The 20,361-nt window shown below is 50.0% G+C and overlaps 1 protein-coding gene across 1 annotated transcript in view; it reads right to left on the reverse strand.

Moving 5' to 3' along the window:
* Positions 1 to 574: 574 nt before the first annotated feature.
* lrig1 (leucine-rich repeats and immunoglobulin-like domains 1) overlaps positions 575 to 20,361 on the reverse strand; it is a 37,869-nt gene continuing 18,082 nt past the window's right edge. The window contains exons 4-18 of the mRNA XM_030374020.1: positions 19,317 to 19,454; positions 18,927 to 19,070; positions 17,029 to 17,172; positions 16,327 to 16,470; positions 14,566 to 14,709; positions 12,076 to 12,156; positions 10,470 to 10,541; positions 10,021 to 10,092; positions 9,672 to 9,835; positions 8,173 to 8,565; positions 6,324 to 6,605; positions 4,041 to 4,466; positions 3,710 to 3,841; positions 3,271 to 3,564; positions 575 to 2,798 (exon numbers count right to left, since the gene is read on the reverse strand). Coding sequence (XP_030229880.1) covers positions 2,593 to 2,798; positions 3,271 to 3,564; positions 3,710 to 3,841; positions 4,041 to 4,466; positions 6,324 to 6,605; positions 8,173 to 8,565; positions 9,672 to 9,835; positions 10,021 to 10,092; positions 10,470 to 10,541; positions 12,076 to 12,156; positions 14,566 to 14,709; positions 16,327 to 16,470; positions 17,029 to 17,172; positions 18,927 to 19,070; positions 19,317 to 19,454 — 2,836 coding nt within the window. The 3' untranslated portion in view covers positions 575 to 2,592. The remainder of the gene's footprint in view (positions 2,799 to 3,270; positions 3,565 to 3,709; positions 3,842 to 4,040; positions 4,467 to 6,323; positions 6,606 to 8,172; positions 8,566 to 9,671; positions 9,836 to 10,020; positions 10,093 to 10,469; positions 10,542 to 12,075; positions 12,157 to 14,565; positions 14,710 to 16,326; positions 16,471 to 17,028; positions 17,173 to 18,926; positions 19,071 to 19,316; positions 19,455 to 20,361) is intronic.

Below are 20,361 nucleotides of genomic sequence, written 5' to 3' on the forward strand. Positions count from 1 at the left end.
TAGATGGTCCCGTCAGAGGGTATGATGTTCTCTGGGTTAGACGGTCTTGTAAGAGGGTATGATGTTCTCTGGGTTAGACAGTCCTGTCAGAGGGTCATGGAGACAAATGGCCTCACAGGTGGAAGTGTTTGTCACGAGGTTGGTCATGGACAACATCCATGGCCGGCTTGTGATTGGTGGAGGGCCGGCGCTGGGTGGGGTGTCAATCATCATAGGGACAAACATCAGTGTGGAATGCACATTCTAGCCAGGCACTGACCCTGGCTCAGCCCTCACTCATAAGAAAATATTTTAAACAGGCAGCTGTGGACAACCATGTCTGATGTATCTGGAGCTTAGGGAACGAATAAACACACAAACTCCTGGTTGGAAGATTAGCTCCATGTGTGTTTGTAGTCCACACAGATTTAATTTCTTTGAAGATCAAGGTCTTTGAGGTGTGTGCGTGTGCGCGATAACTGCCCAGTCAGCTGTTGGAAATAACACTGCCGGTGAAACATTCCCACTTCCCTTCTGCTGCGATGGTTGCAGTCCAACTCATAATGGTGAAAGAATTCCGATGCCCACAACAGAATAGCAAAACATGATTTTATTAGCCACTTCAATGCCATGTTAGACGCATAAATGTTTTAGCTTTGACATCGGATCAATGGTTTCAGACAGTCTGTTAACAATAAATTACTGTGAAAGTGGACTGCACCTCAATACAGCATGTCCCTTTGTTTTCATACCTAGATACACTAGGACCATTTTTCCCAACGGGGACCTCTGATTGGTCTCACTGGTAAATCCAGCGATCTGATAGGCACCAAAATCACATGTAACCAGAGAAGTGTGTCCTCAAACCAACCCTCCCAAAGCCCCCTGATAAGGCCACTGGCGACTGTACACAAAACAGAAAGAGCACACTGGCAAAACACACATATACATTAGACAATGTAATCATCTTTCAACATTCACGTTGTCTCAGGACCGAGTGGGATTCAGGTACCATTGTGTTCTGAACGGGGGTATTTGAAAGCCTTGGTTTGGTTCGAGTAAATTTTGTCCAACATAGTGCACAGAGTTAAACTCTTCTGCAACTATTGTTCCTCCCTAAACACGAAACATACCGTCCCTGCCGGGGCAATGACAGTATGCCATTACAGTATTGTTACCAGATGGTGTTCAGACCAAAAATGGCTTAATACTGCCATTTTTCGTTCTAGAAACGCACAGCACGACTGTTGAGGCTACGTAACAGCAGTAACAAAATTACTCTTACATTAAAGTATGACACCAGAATCCTTAAAACGGTTCTCATGTGAACCTTAAAAGTCAACGTTTGCTACAATGTGTTTCTAGAGCAACAAATGCAACCCTCGACAGGCAAGATAACTAAATGTAATGGACTACTAGGAATTCGGTTTCCTCCCGTATTGAATAGCGAGAGAGAAATCCGTTCCCTTTCAGAGCTGGTGGAAGGCTTTAGCTGGTTCTGAGTTTGCGCCCCACATCTGGTCTCGAACCCGTGCCAAGGTTAGGCGGCTCTGGCCAGAATGCAGAAGGTAACAGGATGCGTGGTTGAGAGCCGTGCGCTCCAGGTGGTGCAAGGCGAATCGCTGAAGCCTCACAGGAACGTTCTGCTATCTAGAAACACTTGGAAGAGCTTTATGGTTCCGTATAAAAAACAAGTGGTGTGAACTCTGCCAGCGTCGGTGGCGTCTGCCTCCCGAAAAACCCGGACAAACGATTGGCAGACCTGCTTACTTAGCAGGTTTCAGATGTGTTATCGGTACAAAAAAGTGCTTGAAAATAAAATGGTATTATTTGACCCCATATGTGTCTCGTACCATCTCGTCAGTGTAGCAACATCTTTACGTGGAAGCTCTTCCTTCATTTTGACAGCAGTGAGTGACAGAGTTTTTTTCTGTACCATATGTCAACGCACGTTCAAATGTTTCCATGGTGACGACTGAATGTATAATTGTTGACTTCGCTAACAACCACATCAAATGCCTGTTGACGCAAGACTTTTATGCCATGTCCGATTTTTCTCGTTTTCTTTGATCATGCAATAAGGCACCGCAGCAGAATCTGGTAAAAGCTGAAAAGGGCTTGTTTTTTTGGAAAATACAAATAATCCCATCACTTCTGTCCATCATGCACAGAATAAATTCAATTCTCTCTTGTAAAAGTTATATAATATAAGAAAACTCTTATGTACAGCCAAATGTCCAAAAGGTAAAGTTCATTGTTTTTTTCCTCTCGCTTCCTCCTGCACACACACGCATACTGTACAATATTCCCTACATTTGCATGCTTCAAATGCAAGTCACATTATTTGGATGTAGGATTTAAATTGGTCACCTCCCAGGGGAAGGTTCTTAACGTAACACGCTCAGATGGGGCGCCACCCACACAAGCTCCGCCTTCAAATTCCGGAGTGCCACCCCTTCTCCTCCTCTTCCTCCCTCTCCATTTCCCCAAATCTTTGCCGGGGTTGGGGGGGGTGGGTTGGATCCAGGGATGGGGTGTGGTGGGGGTGGGGGGCGGGCATAGGCCTCAATTTGAGGTAGCGGTTCTATTCCCAGTGCAAAGATGAAGCTGCTGCTAGTCGCTGGCCCTCCTTAAGGGGGCGCTCTCACTCTGAGAGGCCCTGAGAGAGTGTCCGTTGGGCAGCAGAGCCCGCCGGAGCTCAGTGTCACGGTCAGTGTCCACGGCCGGCTTGACCAGTGTGTGGTAGTGGGGTGGGTGGTGGTTGTGGGGGTGGTAGGAGCCGTCCTGCGATGGCACGTCCGTCCTGCCCGATAACGAACCTGCAGGGCGAGAGAAAGAGAATTGAGTGGAGTGGCGTGTGCAGGGTGATTAGAGAGCCACCCAGGACGGCACACAGATCGGGGTCGGGGTGGGGAGCTTGGTCTGGCAAACAGATCGGGAGTATGACAAGCGCACACTTTTTTTTTGTCATCCTTCCTGGCCAGAGGACCTCGGATACAAGGGCAAGGCCCAGGCCTGCTGCCTTGTGGGAGAGGCAGCACGGAGCTCCCTCTATGCCGCGGCTGGCCTGGCTCTTAATGCCCAATATGGCAGGAAATTGGAGTCTCTGCACATTATCGACCAGTATAAATATATCGAGAGGGCAATGCTATTTGATATCATGGTTTTTCCACTGTGAGTCAGTTCATGCTTAAAGAAGACCTTGCATAACGATACACAATCGCCGGTACCTACCCCCGGACCGACTAAAGCTTAAATCAATCATCCGACGAGCCTTCATCATCCCCTTACCTTCTCGATCGCTGTGGTTGTGTTGTGACGTTCCGTGGTTTCTCGGAAACGTAGTCGCCTGCGCGTCCCTCCGGATCCCGTTGGGGGTCCCGTTGCAGAGGGCCTCTTGCTGCCCCGCGTGGTGGGGGTGTGTGTGCTGATGCGGGTGGGGGTGGGGGTGGAGGTAGTGCTGGGTCATGGGGAGCTGCTGGTACTCTGAGGCGGCCGGGTCAAAGCCCCGGCCCAGGTAGTCCTCCCGGGAGTAGCTGTTGCCGTTCTCCAAGCAGTCGGCGCACACCACCGTGCCATCGAACCCTGGCGGAGCGAGGGGTCCGAGGAGTTAGACTTGATGATGCACTTCTGCTCTAAAACAAACTCCTCATCGTACAGGACAGATCACACATTGCCGCCATCGATACGATCGATCAGAGGGGAGCGTAACGGAGGGGGGAGGGGTTACCTGTGGGGTCTATGTGTCCGTTGGGCTGGGGCCCGCCCCCGGACTCCACCTTTATACACACGTCCTGTCTCTCGGACAACGTGCCCTGGGACGACAGGTAGCTGGGCACGTCGGGGGGAACGATGGTCTCGTCTGGGATGGAGGAGAGGAGCGAGCGAGCGAGAGAGAGAGAGGAGTTAAGAACCTGCCATGGAGCAACGATTGCTAAAAGTACAAGGTGACATGCTGTACACTCGATCCAAGGGGGCTTGCGGTAAACGCAGATAAAAACACCCCGGTCACGTGACCCCTAGAGGCCCATCAGGAGACGGGGACGGGGACCAGCCCTCACCTGTGTTGGTGACGCTGCACTCCTCGCTCTTCTTGCGCGTCTGGTAGATGATGCACACCCACACCAGCGACGTGGCCACGATGCTGATCACCACGGCGATGACGATGATGCCGATGGTGACCGTGCTGGCGGCGGCGCAGGGCCCCTGGTCCCGGCTGACCTGCAGCTGGCTGTGGGCGCGCTCCGTGCCCAGCGTGTTGGACATCAGGCAGGTGTAGCGGCCGGCGTCCTCGGGACGCGCCGCGCCGATCACCAGCAGCTGGTTGCCGGGGGTGAAGTGCAGGTGGTCCGAGGGCCGCAGCGGCTGGTCGTTGTGCAGCCAGGAGACGCGCGGCGGCGGGCTGCCCAGCGCCTTGCACTGCAGCGCCACCGTGTCGCCCACGGCGACCGTGTGATCCGTCAGCTCCTGGGCCAGGTGGGGGGGTTCTGTTTCCAGAGGGGGGGGGGGGGGGGGGGGTTAGGGTTGTGGTACGGTTCGGTGATGCACAATCAAATGTAGAGAAAACGGAATCTCCCACTCGGTGGTTTTCAATGTGGATTGTTCCCTTGACAATAAGTGAGGGACGCTGAACCCTAGACAATGTTTCTGTGTTTACCGACTGCTGTCTAGACGGCGTGTGCTTGTCAGACAGACACAACCTGTTTCTGTACCCAGCTCTACCTGTTCCTTCTGACCTTTTCACACAGACACCTCCAGTGGAACTGTGTGGTTTCTTGTCAGGGGGAAGAGGTGTCAGGGTGGAGGTTTGAGTATTTCGATGCACCATTATCTATTCGTGCTGGTGGACTTCCGCGTTACTATTTCAAGATCATTTTGTAAATAAGGTCCTTCCCAAGAAACTACAGATTCAAGGTTTGTATGCATCATATGAAATCACAGTGTGCATTTCAAACATTGAGATGAAGACCTTTGATAATAACAATATTGATAATATTATTGTTCCATGGGCTTGTGTTAAATCACTTGGAACTTTTCACCAGTAATCAACACTGAAACCATAACTCGAGAACAAACAATGTTTTCAGTGTTTCCTTCTGCAACATGAATAGAAGGCATTGCACTGTGTGTGTGTGTGTGTGTGTGTGTGTGTGTGTGTGTGTGTGTGTGCCTCTCACACAGAGCACCAACCCTCCCAACGGGGTCTCTACAGATTAAGACACACACACACACACACACACACACACACACACACACACACACACACACACACACACACACACACACACACACACACACACACACACACACACACACACACACACACACCTCCCCCTCGTCTGTCTTTTCTCGAACTCTTTGAACACACCGTTGTAAGAACACACCAGGTCCCCTCCCTGAGTGTGCTGGGCTTACTAGCGCTGGCGTAGGGCCGTACTAAGCTCTGCCAGTTCCTCCTGACCGCTGTGTCTCACAAATCAATGCTGAGCGCCACGGTGTACCTTGTGCTTTCTCATGTTGCATTGCGTGGATGTGTTAGGCTCACTTCTGGCTCTACTCTGGAACTTTCTCAATGTAAAAGAAAACTTGGAAGCGTATTTTTAGATGAGCAAACGTTTTAATTAGTTTTCTAAACAAGTGAAAATTTACTCACCCAGGGGTCTGCAGATCAGGGAGTGAAATATTACCATAGACGAGCTGAATAGTCAAATATAACTACAATACGATCTAAACAGTGCAGCTTGGACATCTATTAACCCTGGCATTACCGGCTGGGGGGAGGGGATATAACTAACAAACATCCCTCTGTGAACCTCCCCCCCCCCCCCCCCCCCTTCTCCAACTCTGACCCCTCCGGCTGTGACCTTTGACCTCTGGCCTATAGCGAGGCCACAGCTGCCGGGAGAAAACCAAACATAAAGTGAGTCCTTCTGTGGCCTCGGGCCGAACAATTCCCAACTGGCCACCAAGCTATTTACAAGCGCTCCCTTCTGGAGATGTGGGAAAACTATCAGAGCTGTGCAGACCAAAAAAAAAGGTTGGCAGTAGAAAGAAGAACTTTGGTTTCCTTGCCCTTTGGAATATGTACAGAGATATGTACGGCCTGCAGAGTGGTAAATATGTGTCAGTTACAGACACATTACTAATGAGTTTGCATTCTTATGCATTTTTGTGTTGCAAATAGTCTTTTTTTTATTTCTATATTCATCAAAATGTTTTCTAAAAGTACCCCTGGTACATCTGGGAATAACAAACATGGGAATTACATACGTGGGAATAACAAACCCAGCTTTTTTCGAACAACCCATAAGACCCCATAGTGCTCACGGCGGCGGCGGTCTTACCGAGCACGCTGAGCGAGGCGTTGGCGGACACCAGGCCGGCCGTGTTGCGCGCGGTGCAGCTGTACACGCCCATGTCCTCGGGCTTCACGTCGGTGATGAAGAAGACGTCGTCGTCGGGCATGACGTGCATGCGGCGCTCGCGGGCGGCGGGGAAGTCGGTGCCGCCGTCCTTCTGCCAGGCGATCTGGGGGGAGGGGTGGCCCTCGGCGGCACACTCCAGCCGCGCCGTCTGGCCCGTGCGGATGGTGCTGTCCCGCGGCATCTTCAGGAAGGACGGCAGGACTGTGGGCCGAAAAAGATGTCACTTATGTACTTATTTTGGTATCACTACTGTTTAGATGGCTTCCATTTTAGTGTTTGGTTAGCTCACCTTTTACTATAACTACTGTTTAGATAGCTTCTATTTTAGTGTTTGGTTAGCTCACCTTTTACTATAACTACTGTTTAGATAGCTTCTATTTTAGTGTTTGGTTAGCTCACCTTTTACTATAACTACTGTTTAGATAGCTTCTATTTTAGTGTTTGGTTAGCTCACCTTTTACTATAACTACTGTTTAGATAGCTTCTATTTTAGTGTTTGGTTAGCTCACCTTTTACTATAACTACTGTTTAGATAGCTTCTATTTTAGTGTTTGGTTAGCTCACCTTTTACTATAACTACTGTTTAGATAGCTTCTATTTTAGTGTTTGGTTAGCTCACCTTTTACTATAACTACTGTTTAGATAGCTTCTATTTTAGTGTTTGGTTAGCTCACCTTTTACTATAACTACTGTTTAGATAGCTTCTATTTTAGTGTTTGGTTAGCTCACCTTTTACTATAACTACTGTTTAGATAGCTTCTATTTTAGTGTTTGGTTAGCTCACCTTTTACTATACTGTTTAGATAGCTTCTATTTTAGTGTTTGGTTAGCTCACCTTTTACTATAACTACCGTTTAGATAGCTTCTATTTTAGTGTTTGGTTGGCTCACCTTTTACTATAACTACTGTTTAGATAGCTTCCATTTTAGTGTTTGGTTAGCTCACCTTTTACTATAACTACTGTTTAGATAGCTTCTATTTTAGTGTGTGGTTAGCTCACCTTTTACTATAACTACTGTTTAGATAGCTTATATTTTTGTACTTGGTTAGCGCACCTTTTACTATTACTACTATTTAGTTAGATTACTTTTTACAGCTTGTCGTTGCTATTACTGCTATTTAGTGAGTTAACAACTACTATTACTGGTATTTAGTTAGTTAAAATCGACTATTATTGATATTTAGTTAGTCCTCCTGGTTGGCCACGGACGTGGGAACGTTGTGAGCTACATTATGTAGTTGAATAAAAAAACGTTGTGACAAGCATAACTGTAATTGTGGTTAAAACGGAGAGAAAAAGCAGCCCGATGTTGAAGTGAGCTGGGCAGCGCGGCAGACTCTAGTAAGGGTGATAGTGATCTGAGGGAAGGCAGAATGATGGAGCGTGGACGAATCAGTCTCAGTCAGCGCTGACATGCCGCTAAATCAATTTGTTCCCCAAATGAGTGCGGAGTCGGACCGGGATAAGAGAGGAGAGTGAAGACTTTGTTCGAGTGGAAGTGGAAGAGACAGGGCGGGAGACTCTGGCCTGGTGGTTACAGAGACGTTGTTGTTGTTGTAAAGCGGGCTGATTATTTCAGCCGGAACGATCTTATCACACCACAAACGGAGATAAGATGCAGTGACACGAGACATAATCCAATATGTGGAAACAAGGGAACAATCCTTTGAACGGGCAAAACATGTTTTAACGGTTTCTACTATAAAAGCATTTATTAAAAAACACAAGACGCAATATTGGGGACGAACAACGGTGAACGCTCATTACCGTTGACGGTGAGGCGGGCCTTGTTGGAGTAGGAGGAGCCAAAGTGGTTGGTGATGATGCACTGGTAGCGGCCCTCGTGGGCAAAGGTCGCGTGGCGCAGGTGGAGGATGGTGGTGTACTCCATCACGCTGTTGCCTCCGACGACGACGTGGGCGGAGGCCCCGGTGTCAGCGGCGGCGGCGGCAGCTTGCGGGGGGCTGTCGTTGTTGGCGTCAGACGCCCGGGCGAAGTTCTCCATGTCCCCGTTGGGCAGCAGCTCCTGGTCCTTGCGCCAGGCGAAGGTGACGGGAGAGGAGCTGCTGCTGGCGGCTGTGCACGTGAGGCCCACGTCGCTGCCCAACACCGTAACCGTGGTGGAGGGATGCACCGTGATCTGGGGCTTGGGGAGGTCGTCTGTGGAGAGCCATACACCCGTGAGCGGAGGGGAAGGAGAAAGGTGTTGATGGACCGTTTGCTATAGCGCTTAGTTATCAGGCTTTAATCCAAAGCGGCGTGCAAGGTATTTCAACACGTTCTTAAGGAGCAAGCATGGGATGGCATTTGCTGGAGGATGATGAGTGGTCTGACACTTGGAGTCGAAGCCAGTGCCGGGCTCCGCTTTTTATTTGAATAGAGGAACAGAAAGTGAATGATGCCCGCGGGGCCCGATGTCCTGCGACACAATAACATCCTAGACTACAGCGCGGTTTCCTGGTTACAAACAAACGTCTGCAAACTGCACCAGGGCCAGGGGGCAATAAACTGTTTTGTTGCCATAACTACTGTGGTCCCATGAGGGACTACAGCACTGTTATCAAGGTATAAACAGCGTTGTACTGCGTTTAGTCTGATCTAGCCTGAGGACGTCATGATGAATGACTATTTCCAGGTGAATGTGTGTGTTTGCCTTTCTTTTGAATATTCATGCAACATAGCTCATGCTTGTCTGTAGTTTCATTAATGTCACAGACTCAAAGACTTTAATTTGACTGCATAAATACAACTACAGAATTGGCCCTCTTGTAATTCCTAAAAGGTTGGAAGGCTTTTAAAAGGCTAAATCTGTTTCCGAACCATACCCTTATTATTCATCTCAAAGGGGTTGAACCCAATGGCATGGAATTTTTTTTTAATCAATGGCTTTTGGGATTAGCGCATTTTAACGGCAGTTAAAGTCCTTGCCATCTTGTCATCTGTCATCGATGCTCTCTGCCCTCGGGTTGCGCGTCAATCCGCTGTGACGTTGCCCAGAAACCTCTCTATAGCTGCCTTGTTTCGGTGGCCGCGTGAACTCAAGAAGCCGATTGTCGGACAAATTAAAATATGCAACCGGCAGTTTAACACGCGCCATGGCACCGGACACACGATGCTCCGAACTAAGCAAAAAACGAGCCAAATAAACACTTTGGCACCACTAAACAAATACAGCGCAAAATATGGAGACAGGAAACACACGACGTAATGCCTGCTGAGATGGAGCGACTGACGCGTGTGCAGCACAGGGTGTGAGAGAGACTCACCGCACACAAAGCTGGTGGCCGGGGCGTGGAAGATGCTGGTTCCCTTCAGGGTCTCGGGGTGGGCGCAGGTGGCGTTGACCCCCGTTTGCAGCCGGCGGGCGGTCAGCCACTCGGGCAGCCACTGCAGCTGGCAGTCACACAGGAAGCTGTCGCTCTGCAGAAACCTGCACACACAGGAGACCGGAGGAGTTCGTTTGTGTTGATACACTTTTTAATGTGCCAAAGCATATCGCATACGTTTCCGGGAGGGATTCTTATATTCTCTCTTGAGGGTGTCCCTGAAGAGAGGTGTGTGTGTGTACGTGTGAGTGTGCGTGTGCGTGTGTGTGTGTGTGTGTGTGGAACTCACAGCATCTTAAGGCTCCTCATCTTACTGAAGGCGTCTGGCTGAATGGAGCGGATAGTGTTCTCTCCAAGGTTCCTGTTGAAAAATTCAAACAGATCCTTAGCCCACATACACTGACACCTTACAACACGTTGGAACAAGGTGGAAAGAGCCATGCATGTTACAACTAAAGGTTTAAAGTCTTGAGTGACTAAGTAAGTAGGGGGAGGAGGCTAGACACTAGATAACTGGAGGCTGGATGCTAGGCTAACAGGGGGGCAAGAGGCTAGGCTATTAGGAGGATAGATGCTAGGCTACCAGACACTAGGCTAACGGGCGGTAAGCAGTTGCGATAAAAAAGGTCCATGCTCCGTTTACAAGACACTATTAAATTATAGATAGACTCCACCTCCGGCATAACCTTTTTGGCAGCACATTGGGCTTTTCGCCAGAGTGCATTGTGGGATACTCACAGGTGCTCCAGCGTATCCAGGCCAGAGAAGGCTTTCTTGGCCACCGACTTGATCTTGTTCCCAAACAGAGTTCTGCCGTTTCCAAACACACAGGGAGCCAATCGCCAGTGGAGAGAGAGAGAGGGCAAGAGGGAGAGAGATACACAGAACATGAGGACAGGACAGGGGATGAGTGAGGGAGGGAGGGAGGGAGGGAGGGGGGGAAGGAAGGGGGGAAAGAGAGGGGGAGGAGGGAGGGAGAGAGCGAAAGGGAGAAGCACAATTAGCGCGGCTGAATCTGATAAGAGCAAGGGGATTGAGGTTTTGGAAATCTGAACTGTGCAGAGATTAGCTAAGCAGACGGAGGGGGTAGGGAGACCAAGTACTGCTCTTCAAAGATGCCTTTTATCTATATTACAATGTTATAGCGTTGACAGGATGAGGCAGAGTGTGTGTGTCTGTCAGGCCGTGTGACATGATAACGCTTGGTACTTTCTCACCAATGGGGACACTACAAGCTAGTGAAAAGCACGTGTGTGCGTGTGCATGTGTGTGTGTGCGTGCTTGCGTGTGTGTGCGTGTGTGTGAACATGCGCTAGGAACTGAGGAATTAACCCCTGGGTCTCTGACTGCTCCGGATACCTCAGCGTTATTCAGCAGTTTCCCCCCGAAACACGAGTGTCAGAGACCTACTGACCAGCGGCGGCGTGGACATGGGAGACTCCTGTTACGCAGCCCGGGTAACCAGAGCTGTTCTACTGGGATGTTCCGGTGCTTGGAGCTGCTGCTGAAGTTTCAATCCCCTTCCCCGGTTCTTTATTTACTGGATCAGCAATATCTCCAAAACCTTTCTGGGGAGTTCCATCTCCCACAAACACGCAAAGCCAAAACCTCCCCGGCCCACATTCCTGGGCTACGAGGGGGAGGGTCATTTATTTAATCTAAATGGGTTTGAACGAGAGAGACTCCCTAAACGCTGAGGGATGTTGCCGTGATGACTCATACCACGGCCTAAAAAATGTCAGAATAGAACTTCTGATGGATCATGCAAGTTTTTGGTGTGTGTGTGCTTGCGTGCGTGCGTGCTTTCTGTCTTTCTATGCTGTCCCAGAGATGCAACATTGCTGCTGTTCCCCGGGACTAAAGCGGGCGGGGGTGTTCAGAAGGCCGGGCCCGCAGTGTGTTTGATGTTCAGGCCCCGCCCATCAATTTCACCCTCGCTCAGTTCCCAACAACAGGGGCAGGGACAGAGGAGTGTGTGTGTGTGTGTGGGGGGGGGGGGGGGGGGCATTAGGGGCACAAAATCCGCCTGGTCTCCTGCCGATCTGAAGAAAAAGCCCCTTTTCACTCAGTGCTTCTCCTCTTTCTTTCTTCCTCAGCTGCACACACACTGGGAACCATCTTGGCCAGACACCACCCTCTCCACCCGGCTCTCAGAGGCTGATGAGTGCATAGAGGGGAGGGGAAGGAGGGGCTAAACCCCACCACCTGGTCCCGAACTCCTCAACTTTACATAACGGACTCGTCAGCCGTCACATGAGCGGCTCTTCTGGGGGGGTTGTGGTCGAGGGTTGGGGAAGTGGGCATAACCCTGACTGATTTTGATGTGTGGGTATGGGCTACTCACAGTCGGTTGAGGCTATCCAGTCCAGAGAAGGCCCCGTTGGTGTCTTCAATTGTTCCCGAGATGTCGTTATGGTCCAGCTCCCTGCAGAGGACGACGGGTAGAACACAGTTAGTCACGGGTTCTACTTCTCTCCACCCGCCCACTCACTCAAACAACCTGTCTCTATCTGCACCTGGCCTCAAGCACGGCACCCCTCTCTGCCCGCTGCGCTGCCTGCACATTCTTTCACTGGGTGGCAGGGGGTGTGTGTGTGTGTGTGTGTGTGTGTGTGTGTGTGTGTGTGTGTGTGTGTGTGTGTGTGTGTGTGTTTGTGTGTGTGTGTAGTGGTGTGTGCGTGTGTGTGGTGTAGTGCGCATGTGTGTGCGTGGGTGGGTGTGGGTTTGGGTGTGTGTTGGTGTAATGCCCCAACCCCGTACGGGGAGAACACATGTATAATTCATGACGGCATGGAAGGATTGGTGGGGCACACAAAGTCCCCGTGGGAGCCCGATAGCGGGGCCCGTTGGCAGGTCTGACACCGGCCCGGTCCGGTGGCCGATGCCCCGCTTAATTAGCCCGGAGACGGAGGCACGTTGACTGGCCCGACTGACGAAATGAAGGAAACCCGACGAAGAATCGGAAAGAAAGGGAAAGACTCTTTGAGAAGTCTTGGAAATTGCTTTCAAAAGCACTTCTTGATTGCGCTTTGGAAACTAGCTTGTGCCAAACGATGCTAGCTCTCGGGGGGGGGGGGGGGGGGGGACCGAACGGTAATAGAAAGATGGAAAACAGAGTAGTGAGTTGCCGCTCTGGTGCATGCTTTTGTCTGCATGGCCTTTAAGAGACTTTCTTTCAGGGTTGGGGACGGTGGGGGGCTTTCAGGATGATGGTCACACACACACCCACACACACACACACACAACCGCCCCCTTCCCTCCTGAATTAAATCCCTCTGCCCCTCCTCCTGTTTTCCATCTTTCCCTAGTCCCCTTCTCTCCCTCCCCTCCACTCCTCCAGTGGCTTTCAGCCTCCTCCGGCCTGTGTCTTAGCTGGACGTGGCTGAGGCCTGCCAATTTCCTACTCTTTCTGGCTGGCTGCACCTCAATGCCCGTTGTCGGGGGGGGGGGGGCTGCGGAGCAATGGAGGAACGGGAGGTAGCGTAGAGACGAGGGGGTTATGGGGTTGGGTGTGAGAGAGGGGGGGGGGGGGGGGGTGTGTGAGGGGGGGTGCCGCCTGGGTTGAAGAGGGGAGGGGACAGGGCAGTGAGCCAGCGGGTGCAAGGGGGCTGAATTAGTGAGTAGGCTGGCCAGTGCCGAGCTTTCACACCCCGGCACAGGCTCCGGCCCCATGCCAGTGGGACCAGCAGCGCGGGCCCAATTAAAGCTGCAACCCGGCTCTCTTTCAGGGGTTCAGGCCTGTGCCCAGCCTCCCCCTCCAGTGATTAGATTAGGCCTGCCTCTGCGACAACACAGCGAGAGAGGGATATAGAGCAAGAGGAAGGAAAGAAATAGAAGATCGAGGGATTGTGTTTGCTCGTGGATTGGGCGGACGTAGAAGATTCACTGCCCTGTATAGAGAGGAATCGAGGGGGAACATGAGACGCTTGCAAAGGACTATACAACTAAAAGTGATGTCTTATAGGTTTGCCGGCAAACATATAAGACGTTCCATCTTTCTTTTATGTTCCCTCTTTCTGGGAAGCTGCATTCCCTCTGCATCTAGCCGACTGGGTAGCCAGTGTGATGTGTAGCAGCAGAAGAGGACCTGCTGAATGCATTGCCTTTCACCATGCTGACTCAGAGCTCCTCTAGTGAGCGCAAGCACAGCCTCCTTGCTACTGGCTCTCCCCAGGGCGAACAGCCTCAGCCAAGATGACTTTAACCATCATTAACAAGTCAACCCCCCCCCCCCCCCCCCCTTTGCCCAAACCTTTCTCCTGGCATTCTCCCCCTACTAAGTCACTCTCTTTTCTGCATTTGATTCTTTTCATCTCTCTGGCCTATTCTGGCTTTTCGCGAAACTGCTTGGAACAGAGAGGGGACAGAAAACTCCCAACGTGCTTTTCATGGCAGTAAACAAAACCGGTGTCCGGTATTCAAGCATGAGGAGACATGTGCATCCAACTCCGTTACCAACGGACAGAGCGGAAAAAATGTGAATGAAATAAAAGGTCCAATAGAATAGGCATATGGGACAACAAAAAAGTGTCGAGCCATTGAATAAACTGCAATGCAAATGAGATAAAACATCCTAAACCCTGGTCGCCCTCGAGGAGTGAACCAGCCTGCTGACTAGAACCAATGAGGCCTCATAGGCCCCATATTAACTATCACCCTGCGGGCCAGGCCAATATTAAAAACCTCTCCACTTTCACTGCACCCGAGAGGCATATTTCTCGCTCTATTAGCAGTAAGGGCAAGGTTTGTGTTGGGTGGATGGCGGTGGTGGAGGTGCTGGTGGTGCTGGCGAGGGCAAGGGTTTGTGTGTGTGGCTGGGTCGGTGGGTACTTACAGAACACGCAGAGACTTGAGGCCTCGGAAGGAGCCCTCAGCGACGTGGCTGATGGAGTTGTGTCCCAGACGCAGGCTGTGGAGGTCCCCCAGCACGGCCAGACTGCCCTCGTCCAGACGGGTCAAGTTATTGTACGACAGATTCCTGGAGAGAGAGGGAGAGGCAGAGTCAGACTAGGAAGGAGGCCCGAGAGAGTGAGGCGGAACCGAGACATACACAGAGAGCGCAAGAGTTGGGGGAAAATGAGTGTAGCGAAGAATCATAATGTGAGGTCTGGGAGAAGGAGAAGGTTGGCAGCGAACAGGGGTAACGGAGACTCCATTAAGAAAGGGTTTCCTCGTAGTTGCAGTCTACTGGCCCCTACAGTGATGCTTTTTTCCAGCAGGACTTTACCACAAGACGTCTGAAAATGGACCGCCCGATATTTGACAATAATGAAAAATAATTATATGTCCTCCTAATATGTCCGCAACTGCACTTCAAAAGTGTGTGCTAAACTGTCATAACCATGGAAACATCATATCTCTTTTGCGATGAAAAAAAAACGGAAGGATTAGGAGTGTAAAAAGGTCTGGATTAGAATTAACTGCCAAGGGATAGATCCTCTGTATGCCACATGGGCTTGTCCGTTGATTTTCGGCCGTTTACTTTGAAAGCAGTGCCAAGGGAGAAGCTTCTATAAAGCACTTTCTGTTGAGAGCATATGATGGCTTCTAAACTTGATTCTGCATTGTTAAACCTTACGTTCAGCAGGATTGGCTACAGTCCTTCGCAGGCCAAATTTTAACCATTTAAAAAAAGGTCAGAAAGCCGTCAGCTCCGACCCACATAACATTGCGTGGTTTTGATTTCCATTCATACCAAAAACCCAAAAGATCAACCAGACTTCAAATACGTTAACACACCTGAGACCGAGACAAAACACTTCCCCAGGTGTTTTGTTTTTTAACAAGGACAAACTCAGCATTATGGGCACTGTGTGTTTTATTGGCCTCTCTATGGCCCTTGGCTGCTTGTGTTTAGGGCCCAGACTTTTTGCTCTGCTTGACCGCTCATGTGGAGAAACACTGAGCCCAGACTGGTTGCAATGCACTAACTAGCTGCCCGCACATACCTAACAGACTAGACGGGTAAAATCACATCATTGGATTCTGAATCATAAAATTGTATTACAGGAGGACTGGCACAAATTGTAGAGAGAGAGAAGAGAATGATGCAGGCCCTAGTAGCAGACGCAGACGCCCATCTAGGGGCGAACAACGGAAGGGAAAAAACTCTCTGGGCCTTGTTGTAGTTTCAGTTTAGTTGCAAGAGGCAAACAAATGTGCGCGCCTAAGAACACCAACGGGTGCCCAACAAAAAGCAGCACCTGACCACGTGAGGGTGAAAAGCTGGGAGAGATGTCCGATAAGGAACTCCCCTGATCATTGGGACAAAGAGCACTGGGATGATTCTGCGGTGCCGTTACCGCAACACAAACGGCGCAGGATTACAAACCAGTTTGCTTAACCCCGTCAACACCACCACGCCTCGGAGCTGCAACAAAAACTCTTGTCGGAGGGCTAAGTACCTCTGAGCTCAGGTCTAATTATGGGATAAACAGGCTTATCTGGAGGCTTCTAGACCACTGCGGATAACATATGATCTGTCAGGCTACGTCTAACGGCCAAAATCGTTTTAAATATGGTCTGGGGTAGGAGCTGTGAGGTGGAACAGAAAGGTATAAATATATATATGTATAAGAATAAATGTTAAACGTACAATTCCCGGAGCTTCTGGCAGAACTTCCACCCGTCCGGGTTGATGTGGGCTATGGAGTTGTTGCTGAGGAAGAGCTGCTGCAGGGAGCTCAGGCCGTACAGCGAGCCGCTGTTCACTTCCCTCAGGCTGTTGTAGTCCAGGTGACTGTGGAGCAGGTGCAGGGACCGTTTAGCATACAGATTTACATCTACGTCATTCTATGGTTAACAGTAGATCAGCAACTTTTCTTTTGACGTCATTAAAAGGTGTTTTGTTAGGTATCTTGCACAGTGGTGCCGGCAGGTAGACTGCAGACTTATTGCTTCCAACGCGAGAATCTTTTGGCAGGGAGTCAAACCCTAACCATTGTGCTACCCTAGTGCATGGTATCCATATCTTTTCATGACAAAGCATCATACATCAAGCACGTTTGAGGATAATCACTCGGATTACCAGCGGCTATGCCAAGCAAACACAAAAAAGGAACTACAACCAATGAACCCAGTTTTAACATAGCGTGGTTATTGACAGTCTGCATGTTTGACTGTGGGATCCCATCTCCAACCATGGTAACGTTTGTGGTTGACTGCCGTTTTTGAGCAGCCTCACCTGGCCTGGGTTAGCTTGATATGGCTCAGGGGCTGGGTGAGGCTGCTAACCTGCGGTGCACCGGAATAGGGTAAGCCAGCCATCCGCCACACACATGCACCACAAATCACTCACAGGATCTTCATCTTGGCCAGGTCCCAGAAGGCCCCGTCCGTCAGCTTGCTGATGTTGTTCCTCTGCAGCTTGAGCACCTCCAGACTGGAGAGACCCTGGAAGGTCAGCCCTTCTATCTGACGGATGCGGTTCCTGTTCAGCTCACTGCAGGGAAAGACACGCATAAACACACCGAGAGGGGATTAACAAAAGACGACGAGGGAAGAAACCTCTTTTGTGTTGATGATACTTATTCTCCAAGGGAATGAAACCATCTCACTGTACAACGAGGCCAAAAACAACCTCCACCTATTGACTATTCTGTATATCCAACAGCCTATCCCAGCTGTGGAATGCTGTGCCCTCATGCTGCATGTGCATCCATCACACCTTAGTCAAAGCCGGAGAATCCCTCGGCATACAAGAGGAGGTGATTTTTTTTGGGTGCTTGCAAGCACCTGGCCCATGGCAGCATTCTTGGGCTGTAGCTGTATGTCTTCCACCTGTGGCACTCAGGGGCCCACTGGTGTTTGTTTGTGTGCGTGTGTGTGTGTATGTATGCGTGTGTGTGTGTGTGTGTGTGTATGTGTGTATGTGCGTGTGCGGTACAACGAAGTCCCTCCAGCACATGAACATGGCTTAATCCTGGGGGGGTCAAGTTGAGGACAGAGCAAGAATGTGAAAAGGCTGATATTTGTTGTGGTGAGATGAAAAAGATGAAATGTGAGAAGATGGCAGGGGTCTGATAAATACAGTTTCTCTTCCCTCCACCTTGTCAAAAGAGTCAGCCCCCTTCTGCGTGTGAAGTTCAACCCCGTACACCTATTGCACGCGTGTGTGTGCATGTGAATGCATGCATGTATCATTGTGTGAGTGCGTGCATGAGGGATGTAATGGCCCCTGGCACGGGGAGCATAAACATCCATTCCACACAGAGTCTTTTGTGTGCGGCGTGTATGGCCACCAGCGTTGGCAGATACAGTGTCACTAGGGGCCACCTGTCCCACAAAGGGCCCCTGAAGTAACCGCTGGAGCTATAGAAGAACCTTTTACATGTGTGCCTTTTCATAGGGCAGAGAATGAAGGTGTTGAGCTACGGATGGGTCTTGGCTCTACACGCTGGGCCTGGAGGCGTGTGGTTGGATGGGAGGGTGTGGGAGGGTAGGGGTGGGAGGTGGGTGGGGGGGGGGGCTGGACTGGGACAATGGATCCCGGATCAGGGAAGGAGAGCACAGCTCGCGGGGATGTGGAGGTGAGGCTGTAAATCACCTGCAGTATGGCGTGTTTACCCAGGCGGACACCCCCAGACATGTAGCTCAACACTAATGGGGTTCTGAATGTTAAACACACAGCGCTAGATAAACACGCCAGCACCACCTCCTCTTCCCTTTCATACCCCTTCCCTTTTAAAACCGCCAACCGTTTCCTTAGTCGCCGTGAGCCGTCGTGTTTATCTATCCATCTTCTTCTTTATGTATATATATATTATTTTTGTATTCTCTCTTCTTTGCCAGAACCCCCTGCAACCGTAAACATTATAATTCACTTGGAAAGGACAATTCCCTTTTTCCCCCATTGTCGCCTGGTGTTTATTGCTTATTTTACAGCCAAACCTAATCAACGTTATTTCCTCTCCAGCTGAATTGTGTTTCTCAGATGTTCCCAACCAACAGAAAGCCTGCAGCAGGCCAACACACAGCTGCCTAGCGTGTTTTCACTTTTCTTTCTTCTCCTTTTTCCTAATCCAATGGAAGCCTGAAGAATCGGATTACAGTCCGAAGCGCCCTTTCTTTTCTCCCACACTAATGACCTTTGTTTTATTCGCCTTTCCCCTTTAAGAGAAGAGAGCCCAGCCCTGCTTCCTGGGTGAGCGCAGTCTTTACAACGGCGTAAATAAAACCTGTGTGTCGGGTACTCACAGCTGGGTGAGGCCGGGCAGCTGGAAGGCCCGTACCGGGACCTGGCCAATCCGGTTCCTGCTCAGTCTGAGCACCTGCAGCGTGGACCCGAGGTGGTCCAGAGACCCCAGTTCCAACACATTGATCTTGTTGCTGCTCAGGTACCTGCAACAAAGAATGGATAGGATCAGGCAGGGGCAGTGAGACATTAGCACTCAAACATGGTAGGACCACCAATGGAAAAAAAAAACTTGGAATAGGTTGGGATTATCAAAAAGGTAAGCAAGCAAGGAAACAACATATATTAAATAGGACTCAATATTGCATTGGGTGAGAAAACTATATAGTTGATGAGTGTGTTGCAATGCCTCATGCAAATGAGCTCCAAGGCTCCACTGAGCTTGTACTCACAGGTCTTTGATTCGGAGGCCCGCGGGGAAGCAGTGAGTGCGCAACTCAGTGATATCATTGTTGCTGAGGTCCAGGGTTTCCACCGACCCTAGCTCTCTGGTCCTGGTGCCATCGATGCTGCGGATCTTATTATGATGTCTGGAAAAACAGCATAGAAATGGTCCACTGTTAGCCAATTTCTTCCATTACCATTAGCCATCGTTATTCTTTTTTTTCCAGGACGTCGAGAATCTGCTGAAACACACGATAAATATACCCAACCCAGGTTTGCCCAAGTTTCCCCACTCCTCTGATGAGAAAACCCCACTCAACCAAACGTTCTTAGCTTCTGAGATCGGCCCTTGAGGAGCCAAGAGACTAGAGTACACAGTACAGAGTGGGTCTTGGGTTCTGGCAGCTAAACACACACACTCTAAAAAAGGCTTCCAAACAGAGGACTGGTCCTCTATAAACAACCAAGTGGACACCTGAGCCATGGGTTTCCCTCCACGCAGTCCTCTCCAGAGGAGCCCGGAGGATTTAGGACTCACAGAGCACTTGAGACCACGATGGATTGTGGAGATAACTTATTGAGCGGTTCTCAAGGCGTCTGCGTAATGTCCGTTTGCTGATGATCATTTCCGATCAAAGGATTAGAACTACCGTTTAAAACCAAAATCCTACAGACAATGTTGCCGTATATGCTAAGCTTTACAATTTTAAAAAAAAGAGACAAAAAAAGGACCGATTTATGACAACTTTCCATCTGCATACGCACTTAACTATGTATACTTTATAGTCAATTTTCTCACGCCTTTAACACCCACTCCTTTAAAAAATGTGTTTAATATCAACAACTTGAGCTGTGGGGAGAGGGGGCGGGGGTTGTTTGTACTTGACTCAGGCCCCGTCCACACAAAGCCGATTTCATGGCGAACCGCAAAGGTCTTGTACGGTTCGGCCTTCCGTCCGCACGAAGCCGGCGAATCCGCTGACCGAAACCGCAAACTTCTGAAACCACCCTCGGAGGTGGTTTCAAATCTATCCGGTTTCGTTTTGGTTTCGT

The sequence above is a fragment of the Gadus morhua genome, chromosome 13 (assembly GCF_902167405.1).
Source record: "Gadus morhua chromosome 13, gadMor3.0, whole genome shotgun sequence".
NCBI classification, from domain to species: Eukaryota; Metazoa; Chordata; class Actinopteri; order Gadiformes; family Gadidae; genus Gadus; species Gadus morhua.